This window comes from Gallinula chloropus (genome assembly GCF_964237585.1).
Source record: "Gallinula chloropus genome assembly, chromosome: 16".
Classification (NCBI taxonomy): domain Eukaryota; kingdom Metazoa; phylum Chordata; class Aves; order Gruiformes; family Rallidae; genus Gallinula; species Gallinula chloropus.
The window spans coordinates 10072235-10095187 of record NC_140101.1 but is presented as its reverse complement, the minus strand read 5'-3'; the positions used below and the strand labels follow the sequence as shown (position 1 = coordinate 10095187).

The window sequence follows — 22953 nt, the reverse complement described above, 5'->3', positions numbered from 1 at the left end:
GCCCCGGGGGGCGGAGAGGCCGGGTGTTCCGGCCTCGCTACCGGGGAAGCAACAGGTCAGATGAACCGGTTAAAAATCTCCGCGTTGTCCCTCGTGCTGCGTGCGCCGGCGGGACCGGCCGGGGCTCTTCGCGCTGCACCGCTCCGCGCCCCGCGGGCTCTGGCGGGAGGCGCGGAGGGGAGGGGGTGGGCGCTCCTCGGGCGCAGCGCGGGGTGCGGAGCCGCCGCCCCGCTCCGCTCCCTTCCGCGGGCATGCGCGCTTGCCTCGCACATGCTCACTGCGCCCGCAGCGGGCGCGCACACTCCGCAGCGCTGCGGCTCCGCGCTGCACCTCTGGTGAGTAAGGGGCAGGGGGGGTAAGGTCGCGGAACGATATCTCTCCGCGCCTGCGGAGAGGGCCCCCGAGTGGGATTTTGTGCGCCCGCGGCTAGCCCGAAGTGTGAAACTGTCCTCCGCGTATTGCGCGCCGAGCGGTGCGCGGAGGGTACAGCGTAGGGCGCTACCGCGGAGCGAGGGGCTCTCCCCGAAACCCGTCGGGGGACGGCGGCGCTGGAGGAGCGCGGTGAGCTGCCTTCCGCGGGCGCGGAGTGGCTCTGGCCGTACCGCGGTGCCTGCTGCGGCGTGAAGCGCGGCAGCGCGTTGGGGTCCCGCTGGCAGAGTTGTAACCAGGAATTAACCGGGGCGGTTAATTGATGCGCAGCGTGGCGTTTGACTTTACCTTAAAACCGGCTTCGTTTAGTAGTTGTTTTCGAAGCTGATGCGTGCGTTTAAATAAAATGAGTTAATGCTCTGTTCCGCGGTTGCTCATAGGAGGGAAACTTGTACTGTGATTTATGCAGCTTAAGTAAACTTTTTTGAGTGCTAAATTATGCTTGAGCTCAGTGAACGGCCTCTAAAGGAAATTATTCGTGGTATACAACTACTGTTTTTCAGACACTATAAATAATGGTTTTTTCTGTTGTATAAAATTGTTAAAATATGTACGGGTAACTAATAAACAATTTATTGGTCCACATCAAATATATTAATAGGAATTTTGTTCAGTGTAGTGTCAAATCCACAGATCCTTTTGCGCTGTTAAAGGCAATGGCAGGAATGGTTTATTGTTGAATCTTTCTCATGGACTTTACGAATTTACTGAGAGTTTCTTATCTCTGCAATGCCATCCCTAGAAGGGGTCCCTCCCCCCCCCCCCCCCGATATATTGAGCAAGCATGTATGAATTATTTTTACCTGTCCGTATCTGTGTGCATTAGGGCAGTCTGATCCACGAAAGGTGGCATGTATTTAAACTAGTTGTTCTATGTCTAAACTACTGTTTCTTAGATCCTTTCATACATCTAGGGTTGTGTTGTTTTGTGTTACTTTCTGCTAATATAGGATAAGTTCATTCTCCTATCCATTTTTTATGTGACTAATCCATTTATATTCTTAAACAAAGATGAATTTTTATTTCTACTTCAAGGCACCATGTGGCCTCAAATGTTACACATGCAAGTAGGAAAGACTTGCAGTACAAATACCTTGAAAATAATCAGTGCTTGCAGCTTTGGAAACATTCCAGAAACTTTTAAAGCAAGTTTTGAAACTTCACTGGAAATGGCATAGCAGCTGATTTAATTATTTAAACTTACATCTGTTTAAAAAAAAAATTAAAATATTTGTGTGATGCAAAATTAAGTTACAGGGTCAATTTGTCCATACAATTCTTGTGCCTCTTCTGCTCCCCTACCAACAGGCTACACGTTTGTTGAAATAACAAGTGGTGTGCTCTTCTGGTTTTATGCTCATCAGTTTGTTTTGCTTTGCTTTGTTCAGCCTGCTCACCTCACTTTCTTTTAAAAGACTACATACGTAGAGACTTGATTTCCAGGACTCACTAATCTTATCACCATTATTTGGTTGAAATGTTTGAGATGGGCTCCTGTTTCAAATATTGCACAACCTTGGCAGTCTTAAATTTCATTAGAAAAGCTTCATTAGGGAAAAATAAAAATGTTGATAATTCCCCCTCCAACAATAAGTCCCATGTTCAACTGCATGATGCGTGCAAATACGCCTTCATCGTACAAAGGAATTAAAGTCAGCTATTGCTATGAGGAACTCGATCTCAGAATGTTGCTTGAAAAATCTTGTGTGTTGCTATGGTGGTGTGCTTAGGAGGTTGCTGTGCTAGATTCTTCTGAAAATTAAATAATTTAACTATTAATCCTCAAAAGCACAGTTGCGTGTTTAACTAAAGCCTGGAAGGCATCCTCCTGAAGTCGGTGTGGCTGTATTTGTATGTCAGTGTGTATTTGTACACACTGCTGGCTAAAAATAACAATTAGAGAAGTTAGAAATTTTCTGCTGTCTTCTCAACTGTTATTTATGATGTGTAGGAGTAAAACAGCTATTCTGAAATCAGTTATGATTCTCTTCAGTAAGATTTGTTTCTTCTGTGCCAAATTTTGCGGTAACCAGATGGTTTTAAGGTGTCTTCAACTGGAGAACAAGCAAGAACAGTGCTGAAGACTAATTATTCCTTGCAGTACATTTCTTCAGCAATAAATTCACAGGTTGTTAGACTTAATCTGTGGAAATGATTGTTAAGATTACTTGTGCAGTGAAAAATGCTTTTAAAATTTTGTGAAAACTAGCTGAAGTTCTTAGAATGCTAAGTAAATACTTTGGAATTAATTTTGCCTGGCTGGGGTAACTTTTATTAGGGACAAACTGTTAAATGAAGTTGCAAATTCAAATCCTTTTCATAAACCGTGGAATGCTGCAGTTTTATTGTGAAGATTTTAAGCATAACACGTAAGTGGAGGGCTTGCTTGGTAGATAGAGTAGGGAAATCTTGTACTGCCGTTTCCAATGTATAGTTTACCATATGCATGTTTATTATTCACAGTGTTAGCAATATAACCTTGATTAGTATGTGGTGTAGTCTCCCAGACTACTTCTTTTCATTAAATTTCACAGAATTGTATGTACTACACAGGACAGAAAAAAATGTATATTTTTCTCCTTATACTCATTATTACTTGTTATACCAAGGAGTAACAAAAAATACGCTGAAAGCTATCAACAATTGCGTATATAAAAGCAAAGCCATTCAGGTTTTAGATATATCCTCCTTTTCATGGCTTAATTTAGTAAAAAGTACTAGCTTACTTTTTCTTTTTTTTTTTTAAATGAATTTTACCTTTAAAAAAAGATAACTGTTAAGAGTTCCTGGTATAATTTTAAGCTTTGGTATGAACAGGTAGAACTCAGCAAATCTCTTTGCTTCCCTTTTCTACTGAATAAGCCAGAAAGACCGTCCTGGTTGGGACTGTTTGCTTGGAGGTCTCATCAGAAAACAATTGTTTATGGCAGTTTAATTCTTAAAACAATACTTCATCTTTATTTGTAGATCTTAACTCAAGTAATGATGTTTAACAAACGCCTTGTTTTAATCAGGTGAGGATAAGCCCCTCAATTAGGATGCAAATAATTGCTCGTCTTGGTTTGGTCATTCAGGGCCTGGAGGTGTTGCCATTTGCAGGTAGATTTGGTGCTACCAGGGTATTGAAGCAGGAGGGATGAGAAAGTGGGGAGTAAGGATTTAGGACTCTGCAGTCATCTTGCGAAATTTTTTTCAATCACAGCATCCAAAACCCGATCCAGTTCCCTTCTTCAGCAAGCTGTTCAGTTGCTCTTGATTTACAGCTGCATGAGGTGTGAGAGGAAAATTGGATCCAAAATAGTGGTCACTGCGTAGATGGTTCCAGCGTGTCACAGACTGAATATTTAATTAAAATAGTCCAGCCACTCTTCGCTCACTCTTTCTATTTGGACTTTAATTATGTATTTACATTATTTCAAAGGTGTGCAAAATGAGAGGAGAAAGATAACACAGGCATAATCCTTCCCATTTAAAATTATTTGTCTTCAGCTTCTTAAGTCCTAGCATTAGGAGTTAGATATAAACATGTTTATTTAACATCAGCGTTATCTGCTAGATTGTACATGGTTCATTAACATGGAGAGAATACTTTTTGTTTAATAGTGTGTGGGAGCTGCCAGAGGTCAGAAGAGGTTGTTTGCCTGCAGTCGAGATGGCATCTTGGCTTTGCTCTCCATTCTCTTTGTCACCTCTGCTGTCTCCGGGAAATGCTCCCTGCTAAGGTATTTTCCCTTGCATTTCTGTACAGAGGCTCTGCGGAAAGCCAGGAGTCTGCCACAGGGTTGTGGTAAGGTTTATGGGGAATTTTAAGGGAGGTTTGTTGTAATTTGTGGAGGATTTTTTTTTTTTTAGTTGGGGTTCGATTAGAAAAAGCGGCTTGGAAAGGGAGAAGAGGAGCAGGGAAGAGGGGAACCTGAAACGGTGCTGTGGTGCCCACAAAGTGCATGGCTGTAAATCATGGTATTTTACAGGAACAGGGGGATGGAGGTCTGGTGGCTTGGGAAGTTCATAGTGGGTTTTGTGCCATTGAGTAAAGTTTTGTTGCTGTCGGTGTGGCTGAGTCCCAGCAGCACTCAAAACAGCTGTACCTGGCCGTGAAACCCAGCTGAGAGCCATGGGAGGGTTGGCACCTCCATTTGCAGCGGATGGAGCAGGAACGGGCCCTTCTGTCTCCTGCAGAGCTTCACGGGTTCTCTCCCCTCCTACTGTTAGCCAGAAACGTGCTGCGATAAATGAAACAGTATCAGGGATGCTGGAAATACCTTGTGTAGAAGTAACCGCAGCCTCCAGTTTGAAAAGGTTACTTAAAAAGTTTTAATATGATTTATGTATGCAAGCTAATAGCCGTGCACTGCACACAGTGCTGAGGGAGAGATGTGTGCATGCACACGTATGCACAATTCCATTTTTTTTATTTGAGCTTCTAGAATGTGTTTCTGAATGTTTCTGACAAGCTGGTGAATTTCTCCAGCCCGATTTACATGGTGGGGACTGGTTGAGATTTTTTGCCTTGGCGGGAGAAGATAATTTAAACTCCCATTAGAGGGGAAGAAAAAATATGAGAAAATTGACTTCTGTGATTTTTATTAAGCAAGGACCCTTGGTAGATAGTAACCAAAAGGCACTGAATGAAATGAGCGTTATTGTGGAGATCAAAGTGGCTGTGGAAGATGCAACGTGAATGAAGCATACCACAAATGTGCAGTTTTGTAAAAGCATAGCAGTAAAAATAGAAGGGATTAAAAAAAATGAACTCAACTTCTGTGTTGATTATAAGTTGTAACTCAACTACACTGAGGGCCTGAATATTGTTTTTAAAACAGCAGAACAGCTATTTCTAAAAAATAGCATGTTCCCTCAGAAGGGGGGAGAGAGAGAGAGAACAAAAATAAAAGTTGTTGGGGGGGAATGTCTGGTGTAGGCTGGCTTTTTGTCTTTTTTTTTTTTTTCTCTTTGAATTATTTTCAACAAGTACTTACTCTGTTCTGTATTTTTAAGAAATTATGTGGACAGCAATTTTGTTTCTTTACCAAGGCAGTGAAAACACCAAGAATCCTTTTTATAATTTGGAAAGAATGTCAAAAGAATGAAGTAGTTAAACCTAAGTGTATTAGATCATACGCTTTAAATGCATAAATAAGCATAACTGCAATCACAGAAACCAATGTTAAAACCACCAGGAAAACTCACCCACAAACCCTAATGACTTAAAGGGAATGACCTCAGCCATTGTGAAATTTGTGCCTATTTGTTGACTGACATTTTTTCTGTAGAAGCAGAGTGCATGTTCTGTTGGGGTGTGGGATTTTGTTGTTTGAAAGACTGCTGGATTGTTGGGGTTTTTTCTGTTGTCACTGCTGGGTTTGAATACAAAGGGTGAAAATGGGATTGAAGCCGGGAGAGCTTGGATACGATTTGGGCCTTAGCGATTTGAAAAGCAGGTGAAGGATTTGTTGCTGATGGACAGAGACCAGTTGAAATTGATGGAAGTTTGGTTTTCAAATATTAGAAACTTCCTTGATGATAGCCCATTTCTAACTTAGTCCCAGCTGGCTTCCTCTTAAGGAAATGAAGGTTTAAAGTATATGGTTACAAACCTGAGATTTCTTCATGTCCGTGTCTTTGCGTGAGTGCTGTATGAAAAGCCGGTGTCATTCATCTCCCCTCTGCTTTTTGGAGAGGAAATTGATGCATGGTAGAACCTCAACTTGCCTTTGCTGCAACACCACTTAATAATTCAGGGAGATGGAAGTCTTGAATTATTTCAACAGTAATAGACTTCTTTGAGAATGCTTTTAAACCAGTGTTACAGACTGTAAGCCTGGCCAAAGCCAGGTCACTCTGTGGACAAAGCTTCTCTCTGCTGTCTGTTCCTGGCAGCGGGCTCCTACTTTTCTGGGTTGCAGTAATTAACAAAGGTCCAGATTTGATTGTTCCTTCTTAGACATGTAAAAAGTTTTTTAAAAATTGGTCATTTTATATTCTTTGGTGCCTAGCTCTATCTGCTCTGTCTTGTGGTGCAGAAATTCTCATTTGCCATCTCTGCTTTTGAGAAGGAAAACAGCCTGGCTAAATAAATAAATAGATGCTAAGTAAAAAGAATGATTTAGAACTAGTCAGCCCAGATAGTAACTAGTTAACCTGCAGGGAGTTGATGCCTTTATGCTGGAAAGGGCAGACTTCACAGAGAAACTCAACCAGAGTAGCAAAGCCTGGTACTCCCAAACAAAGGGGACGTGGAGAGAATTTCTTAAACTCAGCAAATGCCTTAAAAACTGGAAATGCCTCTAGGATTACTCAGGCACCCACAAGAAACAGTGAGGAGAAAGTGGGGCAGGCATCTGAATATTTTTTTTTTTAAATAGGTTGAGTAAGCAAAGCAATCTGGGGGCCCCAGTTATTTACAACTTAGTCTGTGCACCATGCAGAGAGGCTCATCAGCTGGCTGACAGCAAGTTTTGCATCTTTTGATGACACACTTGGTTCAGGTTTTTGCTGTGTAGTTGGCTTACAGCTTCTTTTGAAATAACTTTGATCAGTTCTGAATACAGATCTGTATCGCCAGTTTTGATTCCCATTATGAGTGCTCTCCGTCTGTGCTCATTTACCATCTGCAGTGGTGAATTGTAACTATCCGACAATTCTTTGATTGTAAGTCAAGTCAAAATTTATGTACAAGGTAGTTTACCTTCAGTAGACATTGACAGTGTGTACTTCAGTTTTGTAAACTATGCAAATTTATTATTTTTTCCTATTTCTGTGGCTGAAGCAACTCAAAAATTTTGTTTAGAGTTGAGCAATACTTTTTATTTGAAAGAAAGATTGTTTTTCCACCCTTTAACAAACAGAAAAGCACCATTTTTTATGAAAAGTGACACTTTTATAAGTAAAACATTTGAATGTTATATTGGCTGTGTCCAAATTTCCCCTTTTTAATAGGCTAACTTGATTTTTTTATTATTATTATTTCATAAGAGCAGGAGTTTTGCTAGTTTATGCTTGGTAAGTGCTATGTTGATACTACTCCTCTCCACTGTGATACACAGTTGGGAGTAAGTCAGCAAAATAGATAAATTTATAGCAAGAGAGATACATTTTTCTTCTTCCTTGTGTTTAACTGTGGGTAAATATATTAGATCCAGTCCTGCTGCCACTGTGGTTCCCAGGCATTTCACTCCAATAAGGGTTGGCCCCTTATTGAGAGGGAACAGTTTTGAGTCTTTTGTACTTGTTGCACAAATGCGTTGTAAAAAAAAAAAAAAAAAAACCAACAAAAAAACCAACCAAAAAAGGCAGGGTTTGGAAAATTGACTTTTCAGTGCCTTAATCTTACAAAACGGGTGGGAATTGCTGATTTTCTGTGCTGTCCTTGCTGCTTATAGGCTGTATGTGCAACGTGGGGAGGGTTCTCAGAAGCAATTAGCAAAAGTTGTCAAATCCCCCTCCCGTGGGAAGCCAGTATGTGTCCCAGAGAGGGAGGTACTACCTCCCCAGTGGTAACAGTGGATGTAATAGCCTCCTGGACTGAAAGACACCTTTGCAGTGATACAACGTAGTCCTTGCTCCAGTATCTCGTCTGACCACGTACTCAAGTTAGGTGGGTAGCAGGAAAATTAAGTCTGGCATCAATTTTCTTGTTATTTATTGAAATAAAATTATCAAGATCCTCATTCTGTTTAGCATTGGTAGACTATTGTATACGTACCGACTTCAGAGGAATCTTGTTTTTAATAAATTCAGCTTTCTGATTAAGTGGCAAGCTTAGGTCTCTCACCAAAAATATGTAATCTTTCAGCAGTGCCGTAAATGTGTGTAACCCTACACAAGGCAATGTAAGATATCTTCTGTATAAAAACTTTGACAGATCTTTGCTGTCTCTTCTTAAAATGACTTTGCCCTCTTCAATATCTCTGCACCTGAAAATTTTAAGTTGTAGTTCATAAGAAGGCTTATTCTGCCTATTGCATATGATTTAATTTTGTTTGTTTGGCAACCATCCTTCCTGTTCACTGAAGCAGATGAATATAATTTGGAGAGGAGAAATGGATGGGGAGGGGGACTAAGGAAGCCAACTGAATCTTCTGTAAAATATTTGAGATGCAGCAAAACTTCTGGGCTAGATTAGTTTTGAAACACCACTTATGCCCACTGCATAGTAGATGTGGGGGGTGGAAGGAGATGTTGATTTTTGAATTCAGAGTCAGAAAGGTTGTTGCTGCTAAAAGTCAGATACATTGGTGTTAGAGCCTGGTGTTTTCCTTCTTAAAGCCCAGTTGCTTCCCCTTCCCCCAGTCCCCCCTGCCACAAATCAGGATTGTTCAATCACAACAGCAGTTTAACCATATCTGTGGTAGAGCATGATGGTTGCTTAATGATGCACAGAAGCATTGTGCCCTGCTTTAGGACAGGAAGTGGAAAATGAATATTGTTTTGAACTTGAACTTTGTGAGCAGACAGAAAGTAATTATCGGAGCTGGAACTCCCCTGGGAGAAGTGGGGGAGTGATGCACTCTGCTTCTAAGAAGCACTGAGGGATCTTAAAGATCTAGTCGCGTTTAACGCTTTGGTTTTACGTTTCTGCTTTTTAATTGATCTTCCACTCCTATTTTTCCTTCACAAATAGAGGAAGAAATAGTTGCATGTAGACTTCATGTACTGTATTTGTTGACAGACAACATTCTGCCCTCCCTTTGCTGGTGGGACAGGACTCTCAAACTTCTGCCTTGGTCCTGGTGTTACTTTCAATTGTAAAATTAATTCTTTCTCTGCCTTGGTTACTTAATGGGCCTATTATATCATGGAAAATTTACTTAATTGATGACTAAGAGCACATAATTGTATGTGAAGCCATTTAATCAGAAGCTGAGCAAGCCGCTTGTATTTAGTATAAATTATAAGCTATATCAGTTTTATATCTGTCTTATGAGGTAGAAAACTCCACTAAATGACACAGTTGTGAAGATAACATTATGAATATTAAATGCTTACTAACATATTAAAATATTACTGACCATTTTCTAAAAAAAAAAAAAAAGGGGGTGTGTGTGTGGAGAAGGAATTTCAATAGCCTGTGACTTCAGCAAACTACCAAAGTGTATTGGGTAGGTTTTTTTGCTCTGCTTTGGGTGCTACTTTACAAATTCTTTAACAAAGAATAGTCAGTGTGCAAGACTTCAGCTTTTCATACAGACTGTGTCATATCTTCTGTAGATTTTGTTCCCTATTAAGTTAGCAAAAAATCTTGTTTTATTATTTAATTTTTTGAAGGTGATATTTCTAACTAGTGTAGGTACATGGTTTTTGGTTCTCAGGAATAATTTGCTATTTTAGCACATTAGAAGTTAATGTGATTTTACTTTTAAAATTTAAAAGTAAAATTAAACACACAGTGCTTATGATGATAATCTCCCTGATCAAGTTCACAAGACTGTTTTAACCGTACATTAACAGTGTGGGATTCTTTAGTTTTGGTGAAGTTTTAAAGGTAGTAAAATTAAGTCACTTTAAAAGAAAATTGTGTGATGATTTATTGTAGCAAAGTAGGCAAATTTCCTCTAGAGATGTTAATATCTTCCACCTGGTATAGAAATGAAAAGAAAATATTCTTTAGCCAGTGACTAATTTGTCACTAATACCCAGGGGTTCCTTCATTACAATGCAAAGATGTCAGTTTTAAGAGAAACGTACAGTGAAAAAAAAGAGTGCAGCTTCCTGTTGCAGACACTTACAAAAAGGAGAAAAATAAAGGTCTGGAAAGCAGCCGAAGCAGTGTGAAGGAAGGCTCTAAAGCTATCAATCAGGGCAAAATGGTTGGGGAAGGATTTTACCTGCAGGCTTCGGTGGAATTCATTAGGACATGTTTGAGGAGGAAAGTCACTTGATACGACTCTGGAGGAGGAGCTCTGACATGCAATAATACCCAGGCTGACGATCAGTTCTCCTCCAAACTGCACGTACTGCGTCCTGGTAATTGTTTGAAGAGGAACTGTATTGTTAAAAAATATACACGCTCTGCTTAGTGATGGCTTTTATATTTTATCACAATGTTAAATGAGGTAAATGCTGCTAGAGAATATCTGCAGCTACCAACAACTCAAACCTGACAACAAAGATCACAGTATCTTTACCCCATCAGTGTCTCGACAAGTCGTTTTTCCCAGGAGAGAACTATTCCAGTGTCCAGACGCTTGCATAGTGTCATCACTTTGCCTTTGCTGCAATAACAAAGCTGCGACTCCACTCCTGTCCTTCCAATACTGTGGTTTCACAACAGCTCAGTGTGAGGAGGCAGAGCATGAGCTGTCGCAATACCAGCAGAGTGGAATGAGAATTTCTTGCTCCCTCCCTTAACAAATCAGTTCTACACTCATGTCATCTGTGAGTAGGCACAGTAAAATGTGAATATTGGGTAGAAGATGTCTGCTTATGACCAGCTTTAGAAATGGGAAACAGGCGATTGGCAATGGCAGCAGAGTGTCGGCCTGTGGCAGCAGAGTGTCGGCCTGTGGCAGCAGAGTGTCGGCCTGTGGCAGCAGAGTATCTGCCAGCAGCCTCTGTGGCCCATTTTATTGGGGCAAGAATTGCAGGAACTGGTCTGGTTTCTGCTGCTGGAGTGGATGCTCTCAGTTGGAGCAGATATTACTGTCCTGTGCCCCTGCAGTAACAGCAGGCTAGCTTCTTGGGTACTTTCTGGTTTGTCTTACCCTACCTTCTAATACAATGCAAAAAAGTCGCTCAGAAAGCAGTACATGTCTGTGACAGAAATAATGATTCAGTGTTGGGAGTGATTTTAGAGATTTTGGAAGAAGTAGTCAGTACTGCACCAAACAGCAATGTGCATGTTAGAAACGACACGCACAACAGCTTTGTGGTAAAAGTGTTTATGTAGCCGGGGGAAGCCCTGGCATGTTCTGCAGACTTCAGGCCGTGTTAACACAGTTCTGTTTCTCACTGGAGAGTAAGATTTAATCTCAGCCATTCTACGGTTAGTTGGAGAAAAGGAAGATTTTGTGTTCTGTCAGAAGCAGATTATTGGAAAGGAAATTTATTGGATTTGCTATGTTTGTTTCAGTTTTAGCATATTCTTCAGTCAGAACACAGAGGTAAGAAATGCTTTTGTATGTCTGGTGGGTTGGCCTTGGCCAGTGGCCAAACACCCACTGGGGTCCTCTCCCATGCCCCATCCTCAGCAGGTTTGGGGGGAAATAAGATGAAAAATCTTGTGGGTCAACACAAAGACAGGGAGATTGCTTACCAATTACCCTCACAGGCAAAACAGACTTGACTTGGCGAAAATTAATTTATTACCGATGAAGAATGTTGGATGGTGAGAAACAGGGGCAAGAACTGAAACAACTCGAGTACCCCTTTTCCCAGGTTTGGCTTTGCTCCTTCATTCCTGATTCGTCTACCTCCCTGGGCAGTGTGGAGGATAGGGAATAGGGGACTGTGGTCACAATGTAATGTTTACTTTAACCACACCTTCCTTCGCCTCACACTTCTCCCCTACTCTGGTGTGCGCACCTGGAGCGCCTGGTTCCCGCCTTTCTCTCAGGCCTTGGTGCAGGCCTCACAGGGCCGTTTCTCTGACTTTTTTTCTTTCCAGCTATGCTGAGTTTTTCCTTTTCTTAAAAACCTTCTCACAGAGGTGCTACTCGCTTCGCTGACAGTCTCAGATGGGTTTTTGCTGCAGGTCTGTTGTGGGGACAGTTGGGACTGGTGTGGAGCAGGCCCATGCCTCTCCTCAGAGGTCACTGCAGTCCCTGCCAGTGCCAGTTACAGCTGCCTGGTTTAGTATGACAAAATCAGCACTTTATTTCATATTGGACTGTGATCTGGAGTGACTGCACATCCCGTCCTGTGGGAATCGCCTCCATTTTTAGAGCTTTTAACAACAGGGAAGGAACGGCAAAGGTGATGTAGAAGGTCAGCCTTGCTTATCCTGTGTCCCGGCTGAGGTAAGAGACAAGTCAGATAATAGTGAGCAGTCCCTGGTAGCTGAAAGCTAAAATTAGATCCATCTTTTCAAAAGTCTCTTGAGTTGGTGCTAAAAGGCTTTTCAGGCATCTTGTGGGCGCAAGTCAGCCTGCTAGGGAAATCAAACTTGTGCTTTACTAATGTTTAAAGACTGTTTTTCCAAAATAAAGCTAATAGCGCTTGTATAACATGCTGGCTGTTGTCATATTTTAAATTAATACCTATACTAGTGATAAATTTTTTTCCATATTCCGGATCTTGTATTTGCTAGATCTGTTTTTCCTGAGAGTTTTTTTGAGTTTAAATTGCTTGTCATTTTGTAACTGCTCTAGAGGACACAGCCTAATCTCTCCAGAGGCCAAATCTTTTTATTCGCTTGGGCCTTTTTGCCTGAATTCTGTTAATATTCATGTCAGGAATGTAGAAACAGTTGAGATGGTTTTGCCATCAGATGGTGGCCGTCCTCTGATTATAATCATGTGTCCAGGTCTTAAGTAACATTTACATTTCCTTCAGGGCTTTTCAAGCCATTAACTTGAAGCTTGTATGGTATCATTCTTTTACCTGATTTATGCTACAACACTTGCCATTCCTGCTGGTGATGGTAGCTCTCTGCCTGGGAAGAGCCTGGAGTGGGCAGAGGTGAGTTGGTCTGAGGAGGTCAAAGGATCCTGCAGTTCTTGGTAGAAGTAGGTTGACTTTGAAAGGAATCTTACTGAAGATTTGCCTGTAGCTGCTAACAGGGTGATAAGTGAACATGACTATGTGGTGCTTGTGTTATTGCATGTACTAATGTGCCAGATGCTCTGTTGGTAATCCAAGATTTTGCTCGGCTGCTTTCTTCTCAAGAGAGAGTATTATGTTAATGCTTTTGTTCTGAGAAGCAAGTTAGAAAAGTCACTTGAATAGCAGTCAGCTTAGGAGAGAGGTCTATGTAAGCATTTTTATGCTTAACCTGACAGGCCAAAGTCTTGCCCCAAAGTATTGTCTCCCACTCTACAAAGAAACTGTCAGTCTTTCATTAATCATTCAGTGGTTCTTTAACTATATGGTAAACACCACCCTCCAGGCCTGGGTTGTTCTGCTTGCTGCCAGTTCTCTTTTGCTCAACACTTCATGCAGCACTTGGTTTGAAACCCAATCTAGGGAGGTGCTGCCTCCCCCAGCAGATATACTATTAATGGCCCAGATGTCTCCTTAAGGAAAAGGTTTTGTTGTGCCAACATGATGTTCTCTGTCCTTCCTCAAATGGATGCTCTCTGTGTTGATGCAGCTACCGTTACCAGAAGTAGTAGTATGGAACCTGCAATCTTGTGGTCACTGGAACTTAAAATTCTGTAATTTTTCTTGGCATATACTCTTAAAGGCTAGCACATACTGGGCTCTTTTTTCAGAGTCAAGACTTGGAAAATCAAGACTTGAGTTGTTGTGGGGTTTTTTGTAGTACTTCAAATGGTTGATACACCCTTGTGACCTCTGGAACTGCAGTTTGGATTGTAATCCACAAATCAAATGTTAGTAAAGAGGAATGTGAAAGGGATGTGACTTGTGGAGGCATTTTTCAGATGGTTCACTGATGATAGTGAACAGTGAAGTGCTTGGAAGGTACTTACACAAAAGGGAAGCAGGGTTTAGTTCCCAGAATCTGACTACTTTAACTTGAGTTGACTGAATATAGGTATGCTTTCCCCTGGAGTCTTAGCCTAGAAGTTGCGCAGCAGCTCCTGACACTGTAAATTTGAAGATTTCCAGACTCATTGAAGTACTGTCAACCGAGGCTTGTGTTCAGTCTTAAGTATTTTTCATTTCTGTTAGGAGGGCCTGAAATCATCAGTCCTTGGAAAGGAAGCTGTATTATCCTGACAAGAGTTTAAAAGAAATATTTCTCCCAGATTCTCAATGTCTAAAATACAGTGCTCAAATTTGTTCTGCTGAATGTTACTTTACAATGGTGAAGGTAAGTGACTGTAAAGTCAATGTTCATGTTTAATTAATTGTATAGATGATTCATATTTTTTAATTCTCATTCCAATTTATTGCCAGCTGTGTATTTTTATACTGCTGTGAATCTGACTTTGTATTTTGAGGCAATAGTTGTGTAATCATGGCCACCAGCTCTCATATTTCTTGGATATACTAAGTGCATTTTGATCTGAGGATCTTGACTCTCTAGATACTGACAAGATTAATTTTTTTATATGCATGTATACAGAAGATATATGATCCAGTTATCTTTAACAATGTGTGCAGTCTCAGAAGAGTAAACCCTTATGTTTATCCCTTAAAAAGCTCTTCAGAAAAAAAATGCATGGAGGAAAGAACCTGCTAAGCCACCTCCTGATTAAAAATGCTTACAAGTACCCTGTAGCCAGCTGCTATGTTCACTGATACTAAACACCAGTGAGCAGTCTCCCACCAATGCCTAAATGCAATTTAATATTCATGGTATCTAATAGAGCTTTTTGGCTCTGTTTTTTAACTGCAGTAGGTGGCTGCCAAGGTACATGTGTGACATGAAGTAAAACACCAAAGTGGTTTGATATTCCTGCAAATAGGACAGTGCTGCAAATACCTAAAGTAGATGTCAAGAAAGGATTGCTGACTCTGAGTCTGCACATGAGTCTAGTTTATGGATTAGGTGGGGTGGGCATAGTCCTCAAAGCCTTGTTAATTTAATGTTCGTCGGTTAGCATTAAAATAGTAGAAGTGGTGACAACTTCAACTGTTTTGGAGTATTTAATTGTAATCCTGTGTTTACAGCTACCTGTAGTTCCCTGTCACCTAAGTAGCAGAGTAACTTGGGCAGACTGCCTTACTTGGCATTACAACTGTAGTCACCATGCAAACAATTGGACCCTCCTTAGAAGCAGCTGTGTTGATAGATTGCAAGTATGGTTTCAAGACTGGATTAAGCTGACTAGGAGCTGTGTTGACATTGAAAGAAGCAGCCTCCTTAGCCTGGCTGCATGTTCCTGTCTCCTCCTCTCTGTTGGTGCTCTTGAGCGTGCCTCAGACTGGATCAACTTGCTGATCTGGCTGAGAAGAAAACCAGGAAAAAAACCAATCAGTTTGGTCTGGCTGTAAACAGTCTTGTGTGGCTTCAGGAGTCTGCAGGAGCTTCTGGCTGGGCTGGGTGGAGGACGACAGGGTTGTGTCGTTGTTAGAAGTAAGGTCTTTGAATTTTTACATTTATTTGAATCTAATCAAATCCTAAGATAGAGGATGATACAGTGTTGCTTATTACCTGTGATAACTGCACTTCCAGGCAACATTTTGGGAAGTAAGTCAATATGCAATTAGTAGTCAACTTAGTATTGAGGATTAATTAGCTTGATGATTTAGTTTAGGCATTTTTACATGTTCCCTGTTTTATTTATGCATTTAATATACAAAATTCCACCCCTTATCTGTCTTGGACTGCCAACAGCACCTGCCAAGTCTTGTCCTGCCTCTTTACCTGGTTCCCAAGGGCACTTTTGAGTAGGTATTTTTGAAATGTGCATCTTAAGCACATTCCAGAAGAGGTTCAGAGCAGGATGTAAAGTTCACTGCTGCTTGCTTTTAAGACAGTGTGGTGGTTTAACCCCAGTAGGTAACTGAACACCACACAGCCACTCTTGGTTATTGCCCTGCTCCCAAGGAGATGGGGAGGACAATAAAAAAGAAAAATAAAATCTCGTGGGTTAAGATGAAGACAATTTAATAGGATAACACAGGAAGATAATAATTATAGTAAGAACATAATTATAGTAAGAACAACAGTTTCCATTTAGGATCTTGTCAAATGTGATTTGCCCAAAATCTAACATCATGTTAGTAGGACAATGATGAGAATCAGGAATTCTTAATTTCTGAGTTTCTGCAGTCATTGGTGCATTGGCTACTTAGAGACCTCACAGAAATGAGCTATAGCAATCCTAACTTTTGGTTACAATTTATGAAATTTGGTAATTGTATTTTAAGGTAGTATTAACTCTCCTTTCAAGTAGGGTTGGTAGAGTTGACTGACTAGCTATATTAATTACTGAACGTAGGTTACATATATACAAGAAAAACTGCTCTCTGACAAAAGCATATTACATCTTGGCTTTTAATACTAACCAGCTCAACTTTAATTTCACAGCTTGCTGCCAACAGCTGCCTTACTGAGATATAGTACTCGTAATAAATGAATTTTCATGAAAAAAGAAAAATGAAAACTTTGTTCCAGCTGGATTGAAAAGGCAGTTGGAGCATTTCTATTCTGCATGTAAAGCTGCCATCCACATAAACATTTCAAATTACTTTTTCATATTTAATAATCAGGATCAGACCTTTTCTTGGTATTGAGGCAAATGAAAGATATTAGAAACATACAATTTCATTCAAAGTCCATTAGCTATTGAATCCTGTCCAAAGTTAAGCATTGAAACATTTGAAATGTTTTGGGAGAAACTCACCTTTTAGTTTCAGGTTTTTGACAATGTACTTGGATGAAAGCCCTGAAATGATCAGACAATTCTAGTCCTGCTTGGTAGTGCTCAGAGGGACATTAGTTACATCATTTGCTCTTGGAGCTGTTGCTTGTGTATTGTTGAAAGCCCTGCAGCTGATGAGTGCTTGCCCAGGCTACCAATGGGAGTCCTAGTTAAATTATCACACAGCCTCTTTGCACATGGAAGAGATTAATTCTCATAGCCACAAACAGAATGAATGCTTTGTACTTGGTACCGTAATGTAACTTCATGCTGAAATACTGTGCCAGTAACCCACTCCTTCACCAATAAATTCACAGTTCTAATAACCATGTGTTTTTACAACATCTGGGTCCCAAAGGATCAGAGAGACATCAACTTATTCAGCTTTAGGTGCCTTCCCTTGTTTTTACTCCTTCCCCTTTTTCCCCATGAACTTGAAAGAGCCTCATCTATGAGATGAAACCTGACTGTTGTTGTATAGTCCACAGCAGGAGTGGACACTTTGCAAAACCACAGAGAAGAACATTTTAGCCAGTAGAAATGACAGGAAGTGTTGTGGGCAGACAGAACACAAACTGTAGAGCCTGCTTTGGCCAAGAGTCGATACCAACCTGCCTGAACCACTGTCAAATTCTTTATTGACAATAAATGGCTTGAAAGTTAAAAATTCAACATCTTAAATTACACTGTGGCATACAGCTTTGCTGCTGTATGGAAAAGTTCATTGAAGATATCACTGATCTTTCCAAAACCTAGTTGAGGTTGCAACTAATGCTATTGGTTCCAGACAATGAAGTTGAGAAGTGTTGATATGAGTGTCTAAGTATTCTGGTATGCAGAAGGGGCTAGCAGCAGAAGCATTTTGTCCTCTAGGAAGAGGTGAATAATACTCACAAGGAGTGTTACCCCTCTGTAGCTGGGCTATTGGTAACGTGATCATGTCCCCAGACCACTGTGAAGGCCCCTTGTCCTATTGCAAACATGTGCTAAGACATTGTGTAATGTCTCTGGTAAGTGGTCCCTGGGGGCTGTTAGGATTTATAACCCAAGAGTTTCCAGAGTTGTAGGATTGGTTGATGTTCCTTATCAAAAGACCAACTCAAGACAAGAAGGTTTCTGAAAATTTGAGTCAACAAAACTATTTAGCAAGCATTAGTAAAATTACTTTACAAAAAGGTGTTTTATGGCTCAGACAGTATTTGGGGGCCATTCTATTACAGCAGCAAGTGGAGATTCCAGCCCCACTCTGTAGTAGGTGTAACTAAAGTGCTTCTTGCCCCAGAGTATTTATTTCTCATGACCAGAGAAAAATGTGTGGAAAACCAGCATGGGCACAAGATAAAAATTGCCATGACCAGGTCATTATTCTGTTATGAAGCAAACCAAATATTTGGGGTTTGACTCTGAATTATCCAGTGTTGGGAAAGCTCAATGATTCATAATGGCATAACATTTTAAGCCTAGAAATGCTGCTTCTGACTAAAATAAAATCTTTATAAAATAACCTGGGCCTGAGTAGCTGCAAGTTTCATTGTTTTAAATGTTTTCTAATCCCTTGTTAGACCAGTGCAGTGCATTGGTTGTATGCAGGCCTGGGGGTCTATCATAACTGCCCATTGTTTAGGGAAAAGTGAATTAATACTAGCAATTGGAGAAAATCCTTTTCTGGTGATAATATACTTGAGCAGCATAAACAAAATAAGAATTACACCAGAAATTCTTATTTTGTTTATGCTGCTCAAGTATATTATCACCTTAAGCAGTGCTTTGTTTGTTTGTTTACTGCTGCCTGGGGTCTATAAAGTAGAGATTGCAGCCAGTACTTGAAGTACATATTTATGTGTTCAAGAGCATGTTTCTTATGGTTATTTGTTTGGGGTTTTTTGGGGGGAGAAAAATAAAGGTTCAAATGTGTGTGGCACAAAAGCATCATTACTTGTGTCTTTCTTGGTGGGAATGGCAGAATTACATACATGTCTGCATGTTGGAAAATGATTGAATATCTAAAATTGTCCCCGACTTAATATCTTCACCTGCATCCACCATACAGTAGAAACGTTTTTTTGACATTTGATCTGTACTGTTCATAGGTCTCTAATGTACACAGAGGGATTTACTGCTTTGTAATCAAGCTGCTGAAGAAAAACGTTGTCCTCTTATTCACTAGGGATGACTGTAATAAATTAAAATGGTTTCCCGTTAGCCATCCTTACTTAGTTGAACCACTTAAAATTACTTTGGACTTTGCCCTTGTCTGACCTTCTCACCTTTGCTCAAACATTTCTGCTTCCAGGAGTGCAGATACACTGGAGTCCTGGAGCCTTACTTCTGTGACTGAAGTTACAATTCATTTCAGGCTGGAAGCAGAGTACTGAGGAGGAGCACGTTTGTAGTTAGAAGAAACATTTAGTAGCTTTAAAAGCCTAACTAAGCATGGCCTAACTAACCTGCAAGTGATCTGTGACATCATAGATTGCTTTTAGGGTTAAGAGCTGATTGTGGTTTGATTGCATGTGTATTTTTCATCATGCAGATGAAAATGGGTTGTTTTGAGGGGTTTTTTTTGCGGGATGTTTTGGGGTTTTTTTATTTTATTATTATTATTACTCCCATGAGGTTTCTGTGGCAATAATAGCTTTACCAGCTTGTGGTCAGAAGTGTGGAGTTGAAACAACCAATGCTCAGAGGCTTGTTTGAGCACAGGCGTACTTTTAAACAAGGATATGTAAAGTTCTCTCTGTCTCCTGCCTGTTAACACCAACCAAAATTCCACTGGTTTACAAAACACACTGCAGTTTTAAGAATGGTGTTCTCTCAAATGTACAACTCTTGTTTTGTAACTAATAGTGCCCTAGTGCTAAATACATACACTCTGACAGTTGTGCTAAAGGGAAGAAAGTCATGGCAGTTACTAGACTGTATATATGCAGTTCCATTCTGGATTGTCATTTTTAGTTATGATATGAATGGAATGGCTGGGTTTCTTACTGAGTTCCCACATCTTGTGTCCTCATGTCTGTTAACCTTACTTTATATTCAGGTTCTCAATTCAGCTTTCATACTTTTGAGTGGCTTGGAATAGTAACTTGGAGTTGATTTAAGATAGTCTTAGATGTTGTAATCTGGAGAGCCTTAGAGACATCATGCTTGTAACAGTGCAGGGAAATACATGGCATTGTTGAGTGAGATTCTTAGAAATATTTATTTGGTGAAATAAATGGGCATGAGAGATGGATAGAGGAATAGTGATAGGATTTAGAAGCTTTTTTAAAAAATATAGAATTTTTTTTAAAACATTTAGAAGTCTGACCAGATTGATTATTTTTTTTTATTTTTTAAAATTTTTTATTTCTGTGCCAGGAAATCATGCAGGACAGGCCCAGAATGATCCCATTTTTGGGGTGTTGAAGGTTGTTCAAACATCTGTCTTCTGAGGCACTGCTAGTGGAATATCCCCTGGTCTAACATCAGGGCATGCATACCTTGATAGATGGTATACTTAGTAATACTTACAAATTACTGAGTTATTTTATAGACAATGAGACAATAGAGCTCCCACTATGTCTCAGCACACCCATCTTAGAGGCAAGTAAATGCACTAGGGAAAGAGCTAACCACAGCCTTTGGAAACACAGCTTACTAGTGGGAAGGTAGCAACTGAAAGAGAAGCTCAGGTGGCATTCAGCAAAGGTATCTTGCAGTAACCTACTGTAGCTAATGTCAGTCCATATGATTCAGGAAAATTTCCAAAACTGACCCACAAATCCCTGCTATTCCAATTTTGAGATATTTTTGTTAAGCAAGGGCTAACTTGTCAGAAAAAGCAGACATAGGATTCTTGGCTGGTCATAGTGAAGATCTCACATCTTAAATATTTCAGCTATCTGTGATTATTCTACATAGGTAAAAATAACTGATAGTCTGCATAAATTTGACTAAACACAAGGAAACCACAAGCTGACTACAGATGTTGCTTGAAGAATAAAAACACATAGGATATGTGATTGATCAAATCATAACTGAGGGATGTTTTGTGTCACTAGTGGTTTCTGGTCAAGCGAATGCTGGGACCAGGGTAACTTATGGGGGGCATTATTATGGGTTTCAGGTGCATCACACGGCATAGGGAATATCTGCCCAAGAAACATGAAAAAGTATTGAAGTTTCTGAAACTATTTCTGGAGTCTTTAGTCACGTGTCTTGGGCTTTTGGGGTGCCAAGGGCAATATTGTGAGCAGTTGAAGGGAAACGTTCTCTAGTTTTGCAATTGCTGATGCGTACTTACATCCTGGGAGGAGAGCAGACCAAGCAGAGTGTTTGCCCAGTGAGGCTTGTCTCTGTTCCAAAGCAAGCACTGGGCTTTTTGCATATGAAAGAATGCAAAAATCCATAATCTGACCCTCTATATTATTTGTGCTTATATATAACTTGCAGTTCATGAAAGACCTTGCTGCAGTTCTCTGCCTCTGTGCTGTCTGGGGGTGATGCAGAGATGAGAACGGTGTTAGCAATTGCAAGAGGCTTCAAACAAAACCACCAGCTTGAAAGAGCTTATAGTTGGTGAGACAATGATCTTTGGCATTTCATAAATCATCAGCAGTACTAACATGCTGTTTGGAGATTTGTATCATTAGCAAATTAATCATGTTCAGGAACACTCCCGTAGCAATGTTGGACAAGATGCTGTGCAACGCCTTTCTGCCAAATAAACTGCAGAGGGGCCTGGGGGATGGGAGGTGGAGAGGAGAAGCCAGGCTCAGCTTTCATATTACCTCAGTGTTGTCCTTGATAGCAGTCTTTAGAAATATTTAACCAAAATGACAGTAAAAAGCTTCTTAGCCGCTTGACTTATGCTTTTGGAAGAATACGAGGCAGGAGTGATTTCTGGTTCTGACATCTTTAGTTTCTGTCCTCACAGGAAGCATCCACAATTTTCTCAGTTACTTTCCAAGTCTCTATCATCTCTGCCATCCTCTATCCCTGGAGTACAAACGGTCATCAGGCTGCTCTAGTGTAAGGAAGAGGAGAGATGGTAGGAGGTGCAGTATTTTTATAGCCCACGGGAAAACACAGTTTTGGAATGAGAACTAAACCTGAAGTTCTGCCCATCTGAGTACTCCTGTCAAAAAACATAGATCTTTTCTTGGCATGAGCTCACAGTTTTGGTGTAACTGAGGGGAATTCTACTGCTCAGTTATTCATAGATTCAGGTGGCATTTCATGTAAATTTTTCCCTTGAATTCACCAAGCTTCAGTTTTGAATTCTAAACCCAATTAGCAGTATTTCCCATGCATTATGCTCTTGAATTCATAATTAGATTTAGTTTTTTATATAGCTAAGGATAATGTTTATACTACTGCTTCTCTGATTTTTTTCCCTCTTCCCCTTAAAGAAATAAGCATAAGCATATACAAAAATCCCCAAAAAAGTGTTAGACTATTAAATCATGTGAATTTTCAGTTGCTGGGTGTTGCCTGGAAATTCAGAGCTATAGGAGCGCAAAAGACCAATGGAACCATTCTGTAATTTGATAAACTGACTTGTATGTAGCCTTTGTTTGGATACACTGTTGTATTAACCAAAATTGAATGCTTGCACTAATGCAACTAACTTCAGTAACCTCCAGGTTAGAAGAGTGTATTTCAGGTGTTGCCATACATTATATTAGCCCAGAGTCGACCACTACTCATTTTGTGTTCTGGTATAAGTCAGATAACTGCAATTAATGACTAAACCCACAGTATAAATTTGCTGTATTTCAAGACAGCTCTTAGTTTAGTTCCCTTGATTCTTTTGGTGTGCTGGTGGATGCTAGCAAGTTCCAAATGTAACTGCTTTTTAATGCTTTGTACAGCACTGGACACATTTTATAGAGCTGAGTTGGAGATATGCTCTATTGTGCTTAATAAACTATTCTTTAAAATATCCATGATTTAGCTACTCGTATGGAAAAATGTATGCTTAGCTTTGAGAAAAATATTAACTATTAGCTCTCAGTATCAGGCTATTGCTTTTAAAACCTGCATTTTTGGTTAAGGGGATTGTATGTGCTTTTCAGAGTATTTCTCCTGCAGATTTACCAGCGAAGTG

The 22953-nt window shown here is 40.3% G+C and overlaps 1 protein-coding gene across 2 annotated transcripts in view; it reads left to right on the top strand.

Moving 5' to 3' along the window:
* Positions 1-270: 270 nt before the first annotated feature.
* Positions 271-22953, top strand: part of EYA2 (EYA transcriptional coactivator and phosphatase 2) — a gene marked incomplete at both ends in the record, with an annotated part of 93306 nt that continues 70623 nt past the window's right edge. For both annotated transcript variants that reach the window (XM_084271625.1, XM_084271624.1), the window contains one exon: positions 271-335. In XM_084271625.1, coding sequence (XP_084127751.1) covers positions 271-335 — 65 coding nt within the window. The remainder of the gene's footprint in view (positions 336-22953) is intronic.